This window comes from Drosophila sechellia, chromosome X (genome assembly GCF_004382195.2).
Source record: "Drosophila sechellia strain sech25 chromosome X, ASM438219v1, whole genome shotgun sequence".
Taxonomy (NCBI): Eukaryota; Metazoa; Arthropoda; class Insecta; order Diptera; family Drosophilidae; genus Drosophila; species Drosophila sechellia.
Genome location: NC_045954.1, coordinates 9,076,963 through 9,096,868, shown reverse-complemented (window position 1 = coordinate 9,096,868; position 19,906 = coordinate 9,076,963). Strand labels below are relative to the sequence as shown.

At 43.0% G+C, this 19,906-nt stretch overlaps 1 protein-coding gene across 3 annotated transcripts; it reads right to left on the bottom strand.

Moving 5' to 3' along the window:
• Window positions 1–820: 820 nt before the first annotated feature.
• LOC6620460 (protein lozenge) lies at window positions 821–19,132 on the bottom strand. 3 transcript variants are annotated; one of them, XM_002044631.2, is made up of 6 exons: window positions 18,998–19,132; window positions 16,983–17,967; window positions 15,269–15,508; window positions 10,103–10,216; window positions 8,470–8,826; window positions 821–2,482 (listed from the first exon to the last, which is right to left on the bottom strand). In XM_002044631.2, exons 2-6 carry the CDS (start codon window positions 17,833–17,835, stop codon window positions 1,596–1,598), a joined length of 2,451 nt encoding a protein of 816 aa, XP_002044667.1. In that variant the 5' UTR covers window positions 17,836–17,967; window positions 18,998–19,132; the 3' UTR covers window positions 821–1,595. The 3 variants fall into 3 exon arrangements, with proteins under 3 accessions (XP_002044667.1, XP_032581846.1, XP_032581847.1); XM_032725955.1 differs by having other exon boundaries at window positions 821–2,479; XM_032725956.1 differs by lacking the exons at window positions 15,269–15,508; window positions 16,983–17,967; window positions 18,998–19,132 and adding an exon at window positions 13,910–14,427.
• Window positions 19,133–19,906: the final 774 nt, after the last annotated feature.

The following is a 19,906-nucleotide window of genomic DNA, read 5'->3' as shown; positions in this document are numbered from 1 at the left end:
GTAGATATTTCACTGTATAACCAAATCTCCCTAGAATTTGTGTTCATCTATAAGGGGTCTCTTCCCGTTTTCATTTAATAATTATTCAGAAGCGTTAATTTTCATGAGATCAGTTCATTGGATCGATTATTTGCAGTGGATGGGCTATAGGGTATGGATTATCGATGGAATCCACCTCGGCTCGGGTCTGTTGTCTAGGGTTTCGCTCGTTTCGCAATTGCCGACAATGGAAATGTCTTTTGCAATTTAACACTTGACTGCCCCGTCTTGATTTGCCAGCTCCGGCCGACGGCAACAATGGCGGCACCCAGTAAGCTGTAAGCCAGTTTGAAGAGGGGTTCCGGGGGCTTCTCCAATTTATGTATGCCATGGAGCGACCGCAGAAGAGGTGAAAAAATGAAAAATGAAAAGCGAAAATGAAAATGGAACTAGAGCTGTCGGAGATCGGAGATATTGCAGATTGAAGATCTTCCCGGGGCGGGGGATGGCCTGTGCACACTTTGTGGTTCTGTTTGGCAATAATTTTTAATTTATTATTTACACGCGCATTTTTAAGGCTTCGCACTTAAAAATGCATGATTTTTTTCGCAATTGTTGCGAAGCTCCACCGTCATTGTTGCTTCTAATCTAAAATATGCGCATAATTAACTATTTCTGCATTCTGCATGTGGTCGGAAAACTTTTTTTTATGGATTTTACGAACTTAACTTTAAGCATTTAGCATGAGCGAAATAGATAGTCAAACAACCGAGTTACTTGAGATTTATAGTATATAATGATATCTTACCCGCTTTTTTGTGTACGCAATCAACGAATGAGATTTAAATAAATACGATAACTTTATTTATAGTCTTCTCTTCATCGTTCAGATTTTTACTTTCATCTTTGAATCCTTTGGCAGATTCCCACACAAAAAGTAACAGAAAAAAAATGTATACATACGTATTTATGTATATATTTATAGATAGTTGTGCGGCTTTATCGAGTATCCTTCAAGACTTAGGGCTAGTAAAAAAAAGTGGCTTGTAGGGATTTGGGTGCTCTATACGCTAGGATTATTGATTAGATTATGTTATACTTCCATCTTATGCTTAAGCTCTCAATTATTTACACCTCGTTTAATGTGTTTCTTGTACGGGCTTATATTTTTTTCTAGTGTTATATATTATTATAGATTTTCTCATTATGCAGCAGCTGAACCCTCTTCTGAACTCAAAACTAGTTTTGCAAATGATAATATCGAGTATAATGTTAATTAGGCTGAAATGGTAGTATAATTTAAGATAGGAGTTGGGTTTTATTTCATTAGTTTTGAGTTCTTGAAGTTAAGGGCGCCAAATCTCTTAAACATATTCATTACTTTATGTACAACTTGCAGATGTTTTGGGATTACTTAGGCATACGTTATTAACTATAAAAAAAAAAGTGAAAAAAAATTGTACAGTTCTTGTGGTGATCCTGCTGCTCTCCTAGTTCAGTTCGATGTGCAGGTGCAGCGGTGGGTGGCTGGGATTCGGATTTGGAGTCGGATTCAGATTCAGATGTGGGTGCAGGTGGATACCGGTCGGCGCTGACCGCTGGATGATCCGATTGGGTCAATAGGGTCGCCACACCTGCGAGAGATCGCCCACGTCCTCCTCCCTGGCGGATTCCACCCCGCCGGCACCACTGCCACCCACTTCGCCAGCGGATTCCACCTGCTGCTGCTGTGGGTGGTGCACCTGTTGTTGCTGCTGCTGCTGTGCGTGGTGCACCTGCTGGTGGTACTGATCCTGGCCAATTTCGATGCTGGAACGACTGCTGCCCGTCAGAGATCCAATGGTGAGGTGATCCGCACTAGTGGCCGTGCCCAGATACTGCTCCAGCTTCTCGCTGCTGTGCAAATGCAGGTGGATTTGATTCTGGTTGACCGTGGAGTACAGCTGCGGGCACAGCACCACCGGCGGCGGAGGTGGTGGCTGTGGGGGCGGCGCCGCCTGAGGACCATACTGGGCGGTAGCCAAACAACTGCCATACTGATAGTTCTGATAGCCATTGGACCACGCCTGATTGTAGCTGCCGCCGTAGTCCAGTTCCGATTTGGAGGCACTGCCTCCGCCCGTATTGCCGCCGCCATAGCCGGCCGTCTGGTAGGGATCGGTGGCGAATCCATGGCCATGCATCTCGGGCAGCACCGCCGGCAGATGGGCGGCATACTGGCCCGCCTCCAGCGAGTTGGCCGAGTCGTAGCCTCCGCCGTAGTGGTTCATGCCCATGCCCACTCCCACTCCCATGCCCATGCCCATGGTGGCTCCATTGCCGCCCACGCCCACCGAAACGGGTGCCGCTGCGGGGGGCGGCGGCGGCGGTGGCAAGGCCATCTGGTGCTGCAGGTGCGCGTGGGCGTGGTGGGCGTGCGGGTGGTGGGCGTGGCTGTGGTAGTAGGCAGCCGCCGAACTCGAGGATCCATTCGTCCATTCGCCGGCGCCCATCATTTCGGCTGCTGGAAGACAACAAATGGTTTTGGTATAATAAATATTTGAAATCATATAAAGCTAACACAACGAATGAAGAGGAACAAAATATCATTATAATATAATAATATTATTCTTTCAATTCACAAGGCAGCCATCTAAACCTATGACAACACTGGATGCACAAGAGGCTAACAATCGAGAGAGAGAGAAGGTACATTAGTGCCAGCTGGGAGTCCAATTAACCCTTGATTTGCCCCACCCACGCACTTAACCCCCAACTGAAATTTAGCCAAGTTGTCAGTCGCAAACGTGGGCGTGGCCGAAGGGATAATTGAAAACATCATTTCATATGCATGGCAACGGAAAGAAGGGGGCATGAGTGTGTGTAGCACCACCCACATACCACTGCCCACCAGCCACCACGCCCCCTTTAAAAACTCGCTGCATGCCAATGGGTTAAGCGTGGAGCTTGGAAAGAAAATTCCAAGACATTGAAAGCGGATTTCCCAGGCAACCAGCGGGTTATCGCAGACCCCGGCCTAATAATCTCGCATATTTCGATTAATTACGCAATACCCAAAGCTAATCCCCCCTCTCAAAAATGCCCACCCGCGCCCCTGTGCTGAGCTGCCAAAAAAAGCAGTGGCAAAAATGTCGCTTAATTAATCAAATTCATTAGAAGCGATAAAAGAAAAGCATGAAGCAAATTGATGAAAGGTAAATCTGTGTTCAGGTAGCAAAGCAAAATAGCGAGGGATTACTTAAAAATCCTTAATCCTTTAAAAGTGTTCTAGGAAATATATAGATATTTTTGCAAAAAGCAAGTCACATTATTTCTTATATAGCAAGAACTCCCCCTAATTGAGCTATTTATCATACAATTTGCTGAAATGACCTGCGTAATTTTCCTGTCACCAGACCAGAGACAATAAAAATACCACCTTAGAGGGCAAATTAGTTACGCACTATGATGAATAATAAACCCAGCTACGCACGTACCACTTATTTCTACCCCGCCCCCCTTTGGAAAACAGGGGCGGCGACTAATGAAAGGCGGGAGCAATGCAAGTTGCATGCAACTTTTAACCCGGCACTTATCACATTTTAATGTTTCAATTAAGGCGCAAATTGCGTTACAGCAGCAACAACAACAATAGGGCAAACTGAAGCCCAAGACATGGGCGGCGGTTGAAAGGGGGGTCGGTCGTTCGGTGGGCAGGGTGGACCGGACCACCGCAGAACTTAGGCAAATGAGGTTGCAATGAAGCGAAACGAACAGGATGAAAGCCCGGACTGCGATTCCAGTGGCGGACGAGGAGGGGTCACTACCGTCATTCGGTCATACCTTGTAATTTGCTGTGGGCACGTGGAATTATGCGAGGTTTATTTCCCTGAAATTGCGTATACGCAGTGTTGGCAGGGGAGGCGGAAAAAGTGTCTAAGATACATGTACAAGCACAAGTTTTCCACCATCTAAATGTTTTGCCAAGTTTCTTGCACTTCCAATCGATCCCACGGCTTCACCGGATATCTTCGATTTTGGCCATATATCCGCTCAGCAAAAAGGCAAAAAGGAAAAAAAAGGGCTAAAGAGTGGGATAAAATGCGGATGCAGTCCGATCAATCGAAGAGAAACCACAAAATGTGCGGATAAGTCAAGTGTCTTCGAGTGGTGGCTTCTGCAAAAGCTGCCAAAAAGTTGAGCACAAAAAATCGAGGAGTTGGAATATTGAATTCATTTCGTTTTGAACTTATGAAAGTTAATTCAAAAACTATTATTTTACATTTTAATATGGCCACAATATTAACAATAATATAGATAATATTTTGCATAAGAGTAACAATCCAACAGCAATTAAGCCCCATTTTTTCTCTCAGTGCACGAGCAGATAGCTTTCGAGTCTTGAAGTAATTTTAATTAAAGTGCGTCTGACTAAAGTTTCGCCTGTGTTAGTGGCAGTTGCTCTTATTGGTGTGAATGGAGTTCGTTTTTTACATCATTTTTTATAGGTGTTCCCCTTTTTTTTTTGTTTTTTAGCTCTTTTGGACCCGCAAAATGGCGGCTTAAAGGTACGAAAAAAAAGCGGCAAGAAGTACTTGTACATTAACAACGATGCGAAACGGAAGTGAGTTTGCGGTTTTCTGGGTTCGGGATTGGGCTTTTCGAGAGGGGGTGATGATGTCCCGGGAAGTAAGTGACTGCGGCCATTGGTAGTAAAAATATAAATGCAAACAAAAAAAATATATACATGCATACGTATGCTCGTATGTATGTATATATACACATATGTATATAAGCCAAACCCAAGTTGGTTCGCCACAGTTGGCCGTTTTATGGGCCAAAGAGATTCCATTTCAATGTGTGCGACATTGTTGTCACTGTTAACCCCCCGGCGGCAGCCGGCACTCTTAACCCACTGATGGCCGCATCTTCCAGCTTGGATCTCCAACTGAAGCTGCAACAGCTGCGCAACCGCATTTGGATTGATTTGTGGCCAGAAGTGGGAACCCGCAACAAAAAATGCCAATACCGATGCCAAAACTAACCCCAAACCCTCGATTCTGTGGCCGAATTTGCATATTTCCCCCCCTTTTAATGGAGCCCAACACGATGGCGTGAGTTTCGACATTCAGCTTGCACCAGATGCCCCAAATGCACCGAATAATGATGATGATTCTGTATACTGGATGTACACTGAATGCCACAGGTGTGTGGACCACAAACAATTAGAAGGACAACGGCCACAAGGATAATGCATACGCAAGGTAAGGATTTGATTGGTTACACAACTAGGATTTCTATTAGATACCAAGATTTGATATGAAATGTAATATATTAATGTAATTACATATTTGTATTGGAATTCTATTCAAATGGTAATGGAATTACAAATTGGAAATACCAAATATGCAGTTTCTAAGTTTATATTTATCTTCTATGTTTTCTTAACTAATATATGAATGGACATACCCTCTCACTTGCCATCAATTATCATTAGGTGCTCAACTAATTTGCTACCCTCTGCTCCACTTTTTCTGCCACTTACAAATGTATTATTTTATAATCTCAACCCGAATTCTTTGAATTTCGCAACGATTTCCGCTGAGTGCCCGCTCGATTGCCTTTTGTAAATTAACAGCTTAAGCGCCACATTTAAATATTTATGACTTAACAGCAGCAGCAGCAACAACAAAAGCGAGTCGAGTGTTTTCCCCATAGAGGCATCGATTCCAATTCCGATTCAGATTGAGATACAGATACGGATTCGAATTCAGATTCAACGTGGATTTCTCGCTTCGATTCGGGCATTTCCGGTTCCAGCTTGTCGAAAATGAAAGAAAACAAAGCGAAAAAATATTGCATTTGTTGCTATTGTTGTTGCTGCTCTTTTGGCCGCCTTTGCTTTTGGCTAATTGAAAGACGACGATGTGTCATTCACCATTGACAATACGTTTACGCGTTTATTTCGACTTCAACTGCCCCCGCCTCTGAATTAAGTGATCGCAAAGAAGGCGGTGGTAGTGGACGCTTTTGATACCCTAGGAAACTGAATAAGATCTAAAACTAAAAGTAATAAAATATCAGGCTAATCAGGGCGAAAATTCATTCATCAGTTATTGTTAAAGAATTTAAGTTTAACAATTTAGTGAAATTTTACCATATCGTAGAAATCTTTCTGTAACATTAAATCGTAACTAATACCGATATCATGCGACCCCCAAGCGGAAAGTGTAATCGAAGACGAAACATTTATAAATTAATTAGCATAAGCAAAATGCTTAAGTCTGGACCTAACACGTCGATTTGCGGCTCAGATTCGTCTAGTTCCAAACTGGCCACTGACTCATTGGCATCCGAATCCACATCCATCCGTGACTCAGTGGCCGGTTCCAGTTACGCTCGCTATATATCCAAAATTCCCCCGCTCCGCACCAAAGCCACCAAAATTTTGATAAGATTTTACAGAGCCGAAGCGAAATCAATGCAAATTGAATGAAAACAGAAGGGAAATTTTCCACTCTCTGCGAGGGGCGCCATGGCAACCCGAAAATAGCAATACCCACATGATAATAGATCGGAGATATAGCCATATATATCTATCTATATAGCAGATGGTTCGGTCTGAACTGGTTATAGCCGCGTTCGAGCGCGTGCTCTTGGCCAAGCCTCTGAAATGGCTAAAATTAGTGGCGATCGGGAAAGGGTGGAAACGAGGTGACTTGCCAACTCTGGGGAGGATCGACCGAATATCCCACATAAGGTCTCTCACATGCGGTTGCCAAATAGGGGCGTGGCATGTGGTTTAAGTGTGGTGCAAAGTGAACACTTTATTATCAAAGTCTGCAAAGATTTCCTGGATATAAAGCTTGATTATTTTAGAGGCCTATCTCTTCCAGTGGAAACTGAATAAATTATGTTATTGTACCAAAAGTCTGGATGATAATGGCAAGAAAATGAGCATGAACAAAAAATGGTAAAAAAAAAGAATTCAATTTTGAACACAGTTCGATTGGAAATTTGAATACAAGCTCAACGATATATAATATTACGTATTCAGACAATTATTTTTAAAGTTGTGGCAAAAAAACGGATTATTTTAAGACCGAAATTCGGAAAAACGTCTTTTCCCAAAAATTTGATATTTGATAACGGAATTTTTGTAATAACTTCTCTAAAAATTGTCATATAGATAAAAGAATAACTGTTTTGAGCAGCTATTTACCAATGCTAACTAACCATGTCACTTTTTGAAGGATTTAGAGAAAGTTATTTTTGGGTCAATTTTCGCATTTTTTGTAAGGGGTAACATCATCAAAATTTGCAAAAAATGGACAAAAAATAGAATTTCCTTTTTTGGACACAGTTCGATTGAAAATTTAATTACGAGCTCAACGAGGTATGACATTCGATATTTGGACCATTTTATTGAATTTTCTGATAATAAAACGGATTATTTTTTTCACAAAAAAGACACAGGATCGATTTTTTGAAAAAAGTAAATATTTCCGATTCGTTTTTTCTTTATAACTTGGCTAAAAATTGTCAGAAAGCTCTTATAATTATCATTTTTTACTCGTAATTACCAATACTAACTATCCATATCGTTTTTTTACGGACTTAGTAAAATTATTTTTTGGCCAAATTTTCGCATTTTTTGTAAGGGGTAACATCATCAAAATTTGCAAAAAATTGCCAAAAAATAGAATTCCCCTTTTTGAACTCAGTTTGATTGGAAATTTACTTACGAGCTCAATGAGGTATGGCATTCCATATTTGGACCATTATTTTCTATTTTATGATAAAAATATTGACTATTCTAGAAAAAATATCACAAAAAAAAAGCCATTTCCTAAAAGTAGCATATTTTCAATTGATTTTTACATTATTCAAAAATGTTGAGACAGTCAGAAGAGTGACTATTCTGTACATCCATTATCAACATAAGGAGTTATCTGGAGAGGGTTTTTCCAAATTCTGATTTCACTCTTTATTTCAAAGCGAGAAACTTTTAGAGGCATGCCCGGATATATCTCTGCATATATACAATATATATAGCCTGCGGCTGTGAACTATTTTTAAGCTGGGCTTTGAGAAAATAAATAAATTAGCGAGCGCCTGCCAAACACAAAGCGAGCCATAAAAATACCAAAAATAAATCAAGATGAGGTGTATGGCAGGTTGATTAACTCAATTAAAGCGTTTAGGCAGCCTGGTGCCAGTCAACGAAGCTGCCCAGACATCAGAAGTCCAGACGTCGGCCACAAGTTGCCCAGTTCCCGAATTCCAAAGCGTGACCGGCTTTCATCGCTAACAACTTCATTGAAAGGGTTAATGTGGCAAAAGGGGGAGGGGGAATCGCTAGCTGAACTGAGAACATTCTTTGGGTATACCATATAATGTCATATGAATACACTTAAATAATATTATATTTATAATCCCTGATCCGTATAGAAACCATCTAATTTATGCCACTATTTTCCAATATTTTCGTACAGTGCACTGGCAACTTACCTTGTATGTGCGGCGCATTCGGCTTGTAGACCTGGCAGTCCGAGTTGATTGTACTATTCGGCGATGAGTAATTGCTGCTCAATTGCTGCACCAGTCCAGCGCCCGCTCCGCCAGCCACGCCCCCAGCTCCGCCGCCGCCCCCCGTTGGAGTGACCGCCACAGCGGCTGCGGCCGCCGCTACCGCATTGGCCGCCGATGCCGCTGTGGCAGCCGCCGCCGCTGCCGTCGTAACCGCTGCCACCTTGGCGGACCGCCGGAGCGTCTCCAGCTCGTGGAGCGCCTTCGTCGAGGGGAAGCCATCGATGTAGGGACGCTGGCCCAGACCCAGAGCTCGGTAGTGCGGACCACCCGTCGGACCTGTCAAGGATTAAGCAATGGGTAAGTGAACCTCTAGGGTGTGGAGCCCAAATACTAAGTTAAGCTACGCACCAAGTCATCCTTCAAATATTACAAAACTATGCTGCTTTTCAAGTCCCACAAAGAAGTTAAAAGCAACTAAAAGCAACTTTCTATTAATTTGAACAAATAAACACTTCATAATAAGAGTCCATTTTGCACGTCACCTGAATTTAACTCAAGGCAAACTCAAGCTGCACTTTATATACTCAGAAGTGTATGTACATACATATACATATATAGTATTACCTTCCCTGCAGCGAAGACTTAAAAATGCATTAACGAAATATCAAGAGGAAAAAATTAATTCATATATGCATTACACGAACTAAAAACACGTTGCAAAAAAACAAAAAAAAAATGAGCTAAAAAGAGAACAAGAAACGTAGGGAGGGTGAACAAAAAAGGTTTTCTTTGCAAACCGCAAAATTTTCAGAAACCGTAAGTAGCAGCAGCGTTTCCCTCCATCCACCAAAAAGTCGGCTAAAACCGGCTGCACTTTTCAAACACCTTCCCGAATGACAGAACATCGCAAAATGGCGGTCATCGGATGTCACACACGATCCTTGACAGAAGGCGAAAGGATCTCAAGAAGTGGTGCACGGAAAGGAAAATTGGAAGTACTTTATAGATATTAAAGAGGGGTTTTTTATAAGAACTTGATGTTCTCTGATCACTTGGATGTATTTTAAATAAGATGCAGTTTAGTTTTGGCAATGAAAATGATATAATGATCCATTACAATAGAATCTATATCAAGGAATCTCTAGGACTGTGCGACTTGGAAAGTGGGGATTAGAAATTAAGAACGATTAGGGGCAATTGTGCAGATCGGCTTAGCTGTTGGCCCGGCTTAAACACTTGTCCAAGTGCTGGCTGGATATACGGTTACGATGTCAGGCGAGAAAAGCGGACATGGCCACATGTTGCAATAGGAAACCCAAAACGCAGCGGGACGGCTTTCCATCAGTTTTTCCCCGCTTTTCCTTTGTTGTCCGTTGTTGTGGCAAGCGATAATTGCTAATTGGCAAAACAATACAGCCACTTATGTACATATGACTGCTTGTAATATTTACACCTTTGAGAAGGGTAAGGGTGCTGCTGCTGCACAGAAAGAAAAAACTACCACCATCCTACTAAAACTTCAACTGTACGGCATTCCTTGCGATACCAAACAACCAGCTAATGGCTAATTCTAAAACCATATTTCCAGGATTATACGATCTGCAACACTTACTTGTCTTGGAGCGGGGCTCGCGCGGTCCATCGACGGTCACCTTGATGGCTTTGGCGTAGGTTGCCACCTGTGGCGGACTCGTGGCCACCGTGATGGTCAGCGTGAAGCTCTTCCCTGCAAAAAAATAAGCATCAGAAGCGGCACGTCATTAGAGAACGGTGCAAATTCGAGAATTTAGTCGTAAATGTCTGGCGAGGATTTATGCGACGACCTCACTGGGCTACCGAATCAATTTGCGATTCCAAAATTACCAAAAGCCCAGTCCCAGGCCAGGCAACACGCGTCAACGTTCGTGCCTCAGCGCGTCTACCCCCTTAATGGCTGCACTTCTTATGGTTTTTGGGCGAAAGTGTGAGCTTGTGGTCTGAGTGAACTCGGTAACCCCATGAGCTATTATTATGAATTTTGGTATGTGGTCGATACTACGCGTATAGATGCTTCATACACAGGGTAGAACTCGATACGGTTAAGATATGACAATGGAAATGAGTTTATTTGGCAAACAAAATTGGGTGAAAAGTGTTAGTTTGCGGTCTTAAAGGTTCGTAACATAAAATAGCATTTAGGACATCGCGCAGTTCGATTAACCCTTGAAAGCCCCGACTGCCGGCGGTGCAGTTTGTTCGAACTACTGACATAAATTTGGTTTATCCCGCCTTAATGACTACCGCCAAAGTCTTTAAAGTGCACATAAAATAAGGAAATGTTGCAACCTGTCTTTCGCTCGGCCACGCCCCTCATTTCACTGCCCCCCTTTGCACATTTGCATCCCGAGGAACGGGCAACATTGTGGCCAAAAAGAGTTATACCAGCCTTTTTTTCTGGGCTTGACCGAATGTTTACACTATTTATGGCCATTAAACTAGACACCGTTTGAAGCGGCTGCAAACTGCAACTGCGAGCCATAGGCAGCTTTTATCGATTGGGAAAATGTGAAATGAATTTCGGTTTTTTACTTCGATATTTTAGCATTCCGTCCCTCTATCTGTCCATCTGTCTGTCTGTCTGGTCAGTAAAACTGGCAATGCAAATACATCGACACCGACATATGTACATACATATAATAAAACACCAACAAAGCGACATTGTTGTTGCAGGACCAGGACGGGGTCCAAAAGCCCGGAGACAGAGACCCATCCAATCTGACCGCAGAAACCTCAGTCGCATCACCCCAAACCCAAAACTCCGAACCGGAGACCCCAAACCCCATCGATAAAGTCCATTTCTATCTTTCCGCTCCGGATGACTGAGGGTTCCACCTCCAGGTGGGCGGCTGGGTTTGTGACCAGACATTGCGAGCGAGTCCTACTTGTTTGGAAATTGCATTAAACTTTTAATTAGGAACTGCAAATGGTGAAAGAGCGACTCCTTTGGGGGAAAAGTGGGAGCAAGGTAAAATTAGCTATACAAAAAGTAACTTCTTATATAAACAGCATTATTCTTCAAGTATTAAGAGGATATAATAATATGCTTGAAAATTTACATAATTTTATGAATTAAGCGAGGTCATGAATAAGCAAAGTAATCGAAGGACTTGTGATTCACTTTACCTAACAATACAATTGAACGAATAATCGTTGTTTTTTTTTTAAATACGCGACAATAAAGAAATTTTTATTATGTAGAAAGGAAGAAAGATTATAAATATGTTATTGTTTAGTTTTTCGACTTGAAAGTTCAGCCCTTCGGGTCGTTGTCATAAATAATAGAAATGCAGCAATGGATCCCCGATGGAATGGAAACCCTCAAAACTAGACACAATGAAGGACTGACTGGTCGAGATAATTGAAGATTTGATGGGTTCATTAACCGAAACCACGAATGGCCATCAGTTAGAAAGCGTTTTGGGCCCCTCGAAATCGCTCGAAATTTCAATCTGGAACTCAATCCCGAAATGTCTTCATTATAGCCCACAAACGAAAATGAAGCAACGTGCGTGTTGGACATATTTCATATTATATACGCGTAGTTGAAAGAAAGATCCAACCTGAGACTCCAAACTCCAGCTCAAATTAATCAAGTGGAGCAGAAGCTGCGGACCGAAAGAAACTGTTAAATAGGCCTGGCTCCTTTTCGGGGCGCTCATTTTTCAAATGGCCGCAAAATGTGGAGCATCCATCGTATGTAAAAGTTCGTTAGAGTAATTGGAAAATGTTATTGCCCCTTTGTCTTTGGCGCACTGGCCAACTGGCAACTGGCACAACATATCGGAGTACTAAAGACCCCGAAATGGGAGCAATAACGCTCATAATGGAAATGGAAGTTGAAGGGATCCCGCGATTGCTATCTCCACAAATTAGTCATCATCAATGAACAATGACCATACGAATCGGAGTATCGGCGCACGCACTTGGACATTCAGTCAGTCAGTCAGTCAGTGGCATCCGTAATCTTCATTCTATATGTGAACATAACATTTGTGGGGACACGTCTAAATATACACACATCCACGGAACGCGGCGAGCATCCCATCCATCCAATGAGCCATCGCCTTTGTGGGGCGATAAGACTAGGCAAGACTCCTACTCATGACGAGACTCTGTGGGAACCGCGTTCGCCGAACTACACTGCGATAAACCCCATGGCGATATCACACGCAGCACGGATATATGTATGTATGATGGTTACATCACTACCATTACTTCAGTACAATGGCACAAGCTTTTTGGGCTGGGAACTTCTGGGTGCGAAATTCCAGATCCTTCGCCGATAGGGTACAAAAACAATGTGTACTATATAAGTAGGAGTTCCCAAGCTGATTAGAAATGCTATATTTGCGAACTTGAATGTTATTGAATGGAAAATAGGCTTATTTTATCTGACAGATTTTAAAGGAACTGGATTTTACATTTAAGTAGCGTTAAATATGAAAGATAACACGAATATCTCATACATTCACTATCTCCTTAGACACTCCAATTATATTCTAATTAATTATATTTTTCGTAGTTACCCTTTACAGATGACTCCAATGCAACAATCCACTTAATTGAGGTGTTCCTGCCTAAATAGCTATGATTTAATGAACAAATTCCCTGGAAAACTGCCTGGCCCAGTTGCCAAAACATTCCAAACATTCATCCTATTAACCTTTCCGCCGGTTGAACCCATGCGACCACTAAGTCGGATCAGGAGACCTGTTCAAGTTTATCGGGCATCTGGGTCTCAGCCAGGACATCAGTTTCCCTTTCCAACCCTTTGCTGTTTTCTCTCTCGCTCTCTCTTTTTTTTGCATGGAAATAAATCCTGCGATGCGACTTATGAATTCATGGTGGCGCGTGTCCTTCATTTGCTTTGTTTTTCGATTTTAATCCCGTCGCCGGCGAGAAGTCAAGTCCTTTGATATGATAGATGATGATTGTAATGTCGCTGCTGATGTACGGCTGATGTAATTAAGCGGTCCTCAAATGAGGATGATAAACGTATTTAGATTCTGAATCAGATGGAGATGCGTATTTAGATTGCGATTTGACGGCGGACTGTGGGGCAAATTAAAAACATGTCGACACATGCCATGTCCAGGATAAAAAAGGCGATAAACTGCCACGCCCCCAGAGCCCATTTGAGCCTCCCGGGCCACTTGAAATGCCAAAAAACGAAAGGGCATCAATGGAAAACGCAAGGCGGTAGCTAATTTTACTGGCTGTTTGCTATGGACTTTGATATGTGGTAGAAAATAATACAAACAAATAATAATATTTGTTTATCTTATTATTTAGTAAAAATATGTTAGTTTTAACCGCCTTAAAGTTTATAGGATCTTTAGATTTTTTCATTTTTTTCCAGGGTATCCCTGCTTTCACCCACCTACTGCATTCCCCTGGATTTTTGTGCATTTCGTGCCCCTTGACATGCTGATGGTTTCGCTTCCATCTGTTTTCGTTCGCTTTGTCATCTAATCAGAAATCGCTGCATGATGTCCGCGATTTTCATGCCCCACCCCTCTCAACCCTCGGCCAAAAGGTCAGTGTGGCGGGCGGTTTGGGGTCGCGAGGTCGTGAGGGGGGCGTGGCCATTAAGTGAAGTGAACTGTTGCTGTTGCCTGCCGTTGACAATTTGGTCAGCGTTTATGTTCTTACATCATTAGCTTGTTATTTGCATGCCCTTTGCCATGGCTGTAATTATTTTTGTATTTTATACAAACATACGTATGTAGTATATATTTCTTGGCCCTTTTGCGGCACGAGCCTTCAATTTGCAAAGATGAGGAGCAGGAGGAGGAAGTGGTGGGCCTGGCCAGAGGTTGACTTAGGGTCAAAAGCGGCGGCAACAGTTGCAGCTAATTAGCCAACTGCCAACTGCTGCTGCCAATTCTATGCAACACAATACACATGCACATTAATTGTGGGTTCAAATCGATTACCAGAACCAAAAAGGCTCGAACATTGCGTGATCAGCCTGCCTGCCCAGCCGATCCTGTCCAGCGCATTTCCATATCCCATATCCCGTGTACAATGTACCATGTCCGACATGGAGAAGTTCGGGGATCTGCTGGGAACAACGTTGTGTTGCACATTGCATGTTGCATTTGGCATGTTGCCCCGAGGACAGCGCCAACTTGCCGCCTAATGTGACGACTGCTGTACCATTGATCCTTTTCGCAGGCGGCATTGGTCACTCCAGAACTTCTGGCTTGTCACTCAATCAATGCACTTCCGATGCATTCATTACCTATTTTCGGGTTGCCAACCCAATATTACATACAACTTAATATCAAGTTATGGATGCATACTTCAAGCTACGACTTTTGTTGGAGTTTTATCAAGTATAAAAGTGAGTTACAGAAGTAACTCTCGAAGAAATTAAAATCTTACTAAGTTAAATAATTGAACGTATTACGCATTATTTTCATGCAGTGTAGTTTGAAGCGAGTTTGAAAGGATAAACCTACAGCTTCCGCTCATTTGAAGTTGTGGGAAGCCCTCTTTGGGCTCCCAATAATCGGCATTTGGCAAAGGAAGTGCTGATTGCAGTGCTCGAGGAAGTCTTCAATTTCCACAATGTTATATGGTAAACTAAAACACAAAGGTGCTATATAGTGATATATAACTCATTAGAAATGACTACATATTATCCTGACCTTTCGCTTAGATCGCAGCTCGCACATTTTCTCTCTATTTTAGCTTACAATTCCCAAGTGGCCGTTCGGACAGCGCTGCAACTCACCTCTTCCGCTGCGTCCCACGAAACGCAGATCGTTGAACTTGGCCACGTCGTTCTTCATCTGGGTGGTGAAGTTGCGCAGCTCCGCGCAGCAGTTCTCGTCGTTTCCCGCCCGGATGGTGACGTAGGTGCCATCGCCCACTTCCGCCAGAGCGACGACCTTGAAGGCCATCGGCAGCGTCTTGTTGGAGCGCCAATGGGCGGGCAGGGCGGAGCACAGGAAGTACGGATTGCTCGTGCGCACTGGAAAATGAAGGAAGTGAGGAAAAAATCAGGATAAATCAGGTTGGTTTTAATTAGCCAAGGGTTCGCTGATTAAAATCACATTTTCACGGCCATCAAAAATATTCAATTATTTATAGTTTCGTGTCGGTCCATAAATATCAATCATCGTGGATACTGAATGCTGGATGCAGGATACTGGGTCCTTCGACCACCGACTCGCCATCCGGCGGTGCATAATTAATTAATGAGCGGGGAGATGTCAAACGGAACGTACCGGACCGGACCGGAAGGGGTTATCGGTTATCAGATGACGTTTGACTGTTGACCTGGTGTCGAAAGTGGAGCAAAGTGTGGAGAGCTGGCTGGATAAATGATTTATTTACTCGCGACTGGCGCGCAAAATAGACCGAAATATCGAAATCTAATTGCTGATAATCATTAAATTTAATTTGTCACACCGCTGTAGGTGGAAATCATGTTTTACAAAGGTGTCAGGAATCAAATGTGCGCTGCCCTGAAAACCAAATATAAACTCTAATAGTTTAGGAACATCCAGATCCTGATTGATCACATATGTATGGAATATAAATATTGCTTTAAGACAAGATTGTAAAGTCTGCTAGTTGCAATTCGATATCAGGGCGATTCATTGAGCACAAGTTATGAAAGGACTCAGAAGTGAAACAAGAAAAAATCATATAGCATAACCAGTTTGTGGGCTCCCCCGCTAATTTTACGACTGGGGGAGCGATGAGCTGAGATTTCATTAGCAGCTTTCGCTCTGGGTCATTGATATCATCGATATCGGGAGGAAAGTTCAACGGGCAGCAAGGAAATGATGCCACCATCAACAAAATAAAAAAGGGGAACGACTCGTGCGTTGATATCAATAACAATTATTGATATCAATTTACGCATATTCCGACGCCGTTGCCAGTCCCATCTTCATTGGTATCACCATCATCATCATCATCGCCATCGGTATCATCATTACGATCATCATCCCCATGGAATCCGATAAGGCTGCGTCCGATGATCGTGATTGCCACGATGGGGAAGCCCCAGAAGTGCATTGTGCAAGGATGTGGCAAGAATGTGCGCTCCACCTTTGGGGATCGGGTTATCGAACAGCCCTGCAAAGCATCTACAGATCCCCACGATCTTGCCACGGACACGAGCTAAAGGTGCGGATTCCTTGTGAATGGAAGAGAAGGATCCGCAGAGGCTTTCTGTGATATATAACTATCTACAAGGAATTGGCTGGGTCCCAGACCCATGAGATAAATGATATCAGGATCAGGAGCATAGATCATATTGGGAATCTAGTTGCTTAGAACTTGCTAGTTACAGCTTGTAAGCTAAGACCAATATTGTTGAAGGGAAATTACAAATCCAGTTAGACTATAATTACTTTGATTCTTAAAGGCATGAAGGTAGCTATTAACCCTTAACCCTTTTGCAGACTATAGGCAATATCCCAGCCAAAACTCACCCAATTCGCCGGGATGTTCCTGCTGCCGCTTCTGTACCAATCGCTCCATCCACAATAGATCCTGGTGAACGGCGTTGTTATTATTGCTATTGCTGGCACCGTTGTTGTTGCTGTTGCTGGCTGTGCTACTGCTGTGACCGCCGGTGTGTCCACTATGCCCACTGTGGGCTGTACCATTGCTGGCGCCACCTGTGGGCGAGCTGCTGCCAACACTGGCACTACTCGAAACGGCCAAAACCTCAGCGGCTGTGGCGCCCGTGGATGCAGTGGCGCCCTGGGTGGCACCACTTGCGCCGCCGCCAGTGGCAGTCGCCACCGCCGTGATGCCCTTGAAGTCGCCGGTGGAGCTGCTCCAGCCGTTGCCCGTCGGCGATGTGGAGGACGAGGTGACCATGGCCGGCGGATGTGGTCCTGCCGGCGGATACGGGTACGGTGGGTGGTGGTGGTGGTGGTGGGGCGCGTGCGGATGCGGTGGGTGGTAGGGGTGGGCGTGGTGGTACGGTGCGTAGTGGTGGTGCAGGTGGTGGTGGTGGTGGCTGCCGCCGCTGCCGTTGATGCTGCGACCCAGGCGGCCGGGACCGGCAACGCTGACGGGCGCCACAGTGGTGCAGTGGTCCGCCACCAATTCCTGGCCCAGTCCCAATCCCAAACCCAGTCCCAATCCGAGTCCGAGTCCGTATCCGGAAACCAATGGCAAGCCCAGCTGCAAGTGCGATTCCGTTTGCGATGCCAAGTCCAATTGCGCCTCCCCAGCAGCGCCCGTATGCCCAGATGGAGATGCTGATGGAGTTGGAGTTGGATTTGGAGATGGAGATGGAGGCGTCTGCTCTGCCGCCAGGAGATGCAAATGCATTCGTCGACGGCGGTGACCTTTGATCCACTCGTTGCCCCTTTTTTCTTGCAGTGTGTGCGGGTCGCAGGTCAACCGCTTATCACACTTCGCTCCGGCGGTGTCTTTTGTTCACTCATCAATAAACTCTAATCTCTAAACGGATTCACAGAAAAAAAATCATACTTAACAATTGTTTGCAATTGCACTTACGATACAAGAAAGTTTCGTGTTTAATTGAAAACTTAAAATGTCGATCGATTCATTAAAATATCCAATACATAAAGGAAAAGTTCACTGGCGTACATTTAAATAAATAAATAATTGCAAAAAACAAATATATTTAAAAAATTATTAAAAATATGTTTTTGATTCGAGTAGGCCATTCTGAATATATATTAAATAGCTTTATGTACTACATTTCACTTTTATAAACCAAACGACGATCGACATTTTCGTTTGCAAGTTCGCACTTTGATAAATTAGTCACAGGAATTAGCGGTGCATTTGTTGCTATTGTTGTTTTTTTCGAGCATGCTTTTGCCAGATGATTTCTGAACTTAATTTGATTTAATTTCGTTGGATTTAATATTGTTATTGTTTGCACTTCACTCGGCTAATTAGTAATACTCTATGTTTGACTTCCGATTCGCAGACGGGCCTCCTTTTCTCGATTGTAATTTTGATGAGATTTCTGGGAATCGGTGTAAAAACAATGCAGTACGAGCTTAAAATCAATAAACATTTAATGTTCGCAACTGATCTCCCGAAGTAATCATAAATGGTTGTAAATGAAGCAGTTATTTGTTTATTTAAACAATGTGTAGAAGCTTTTAGAATTACTATATTATTTGTTTGAGAACAAGCAACAAAGTAAACAAATGAAGTTCACAGTCGGAAAATAAAGTCTTAAAAAATATGAACTTAAGTTTTTGTCATTAAAAACACTGCCTAAATATGTTTGTGGCACTATTTATCACTTTTATTTTGTTACTAATTGCACTAAATATCACTCTTGTTTGTGTTTAGTTTAATGTGAAACTGTTTGTTTCTGGCGAAACTGTGTCGCCTTTTTGGTTTAAATTTAGTTTGTGGCGAAAAAAACTAAACTAACTAAAAATTAGGAGATTTTGGCGCGCTTTTTGTGCACTACTTTGTTTAACACTTAAACACACTGCTAGTTTACTTTCTCCGGTATTTGCTTAAGTGACTTAAGCACAAGTTACAAAAAAAAGTGTTAACACGTAAGCGAGGTGTTATTTTCTTGTGTTTCTTTCAGTCAATTAAAAACTTCGCTAATAATGGAAACAATAATGCTCGCGCGTCGTACTCCAAAACATAACTGAAACTGACTTTTAACTTTTGACTGCGCCGCTTGAATTTCGCGAGGCGATTGAGCTCGGCTCTGAGTCGAATCCAATCGTTTTTCCACTTGCCTCGCGAGCCAATTGGAACGAGAACGGCTCTCTTTGGCCGGGGCGTTTTGGGTCTCTTAAGTTGCTCGCTCTCTCTCTCTCTCTTGCTCTTCTGCAAATGCATGGCTAGTATGTGCATTGTGGCAAGTCACCATTCCACGCAGTGCTGTTGCATCAAATTTTTAATAAATTTCGCTAAAAATAATAGAATTTAAATGCTTAATCAAATAAACAGTTGATCTCCCTCTCGCTCACTCCTGCGTTTCCCTTGCACTTGGCACCGCCCCCGGATTCTGATTGGGCAGGTGGACATGGCATTTGAGGCGCGCCATTGGTGGACACATTTTCATCCACCGCCGGCTGCAACCACTTCCAATTGGAATCGCAGTTAAGCGCGCTCTCTTCATTCAGCTGAGAGCGTGACGACTTAAGAGCGGCGCTCTTGTTGAGTCGGGAAATTTCGAAAATATTTACTTAATAACTGAATATTATTCGATTTTCATGAGAAAATAAATAAGTTCTGTTTTTTTAACTTAATTTAAAATTTAACATATATATATATATAAGTCGCACTTATGGAAAATTATATTCATATAGATACATTTTGGTTATTAGAGATGAAAATCAGAGAATCTACTTTAAAACTGCAACTTTACATGCTTATCAAATCTCCTTTTATC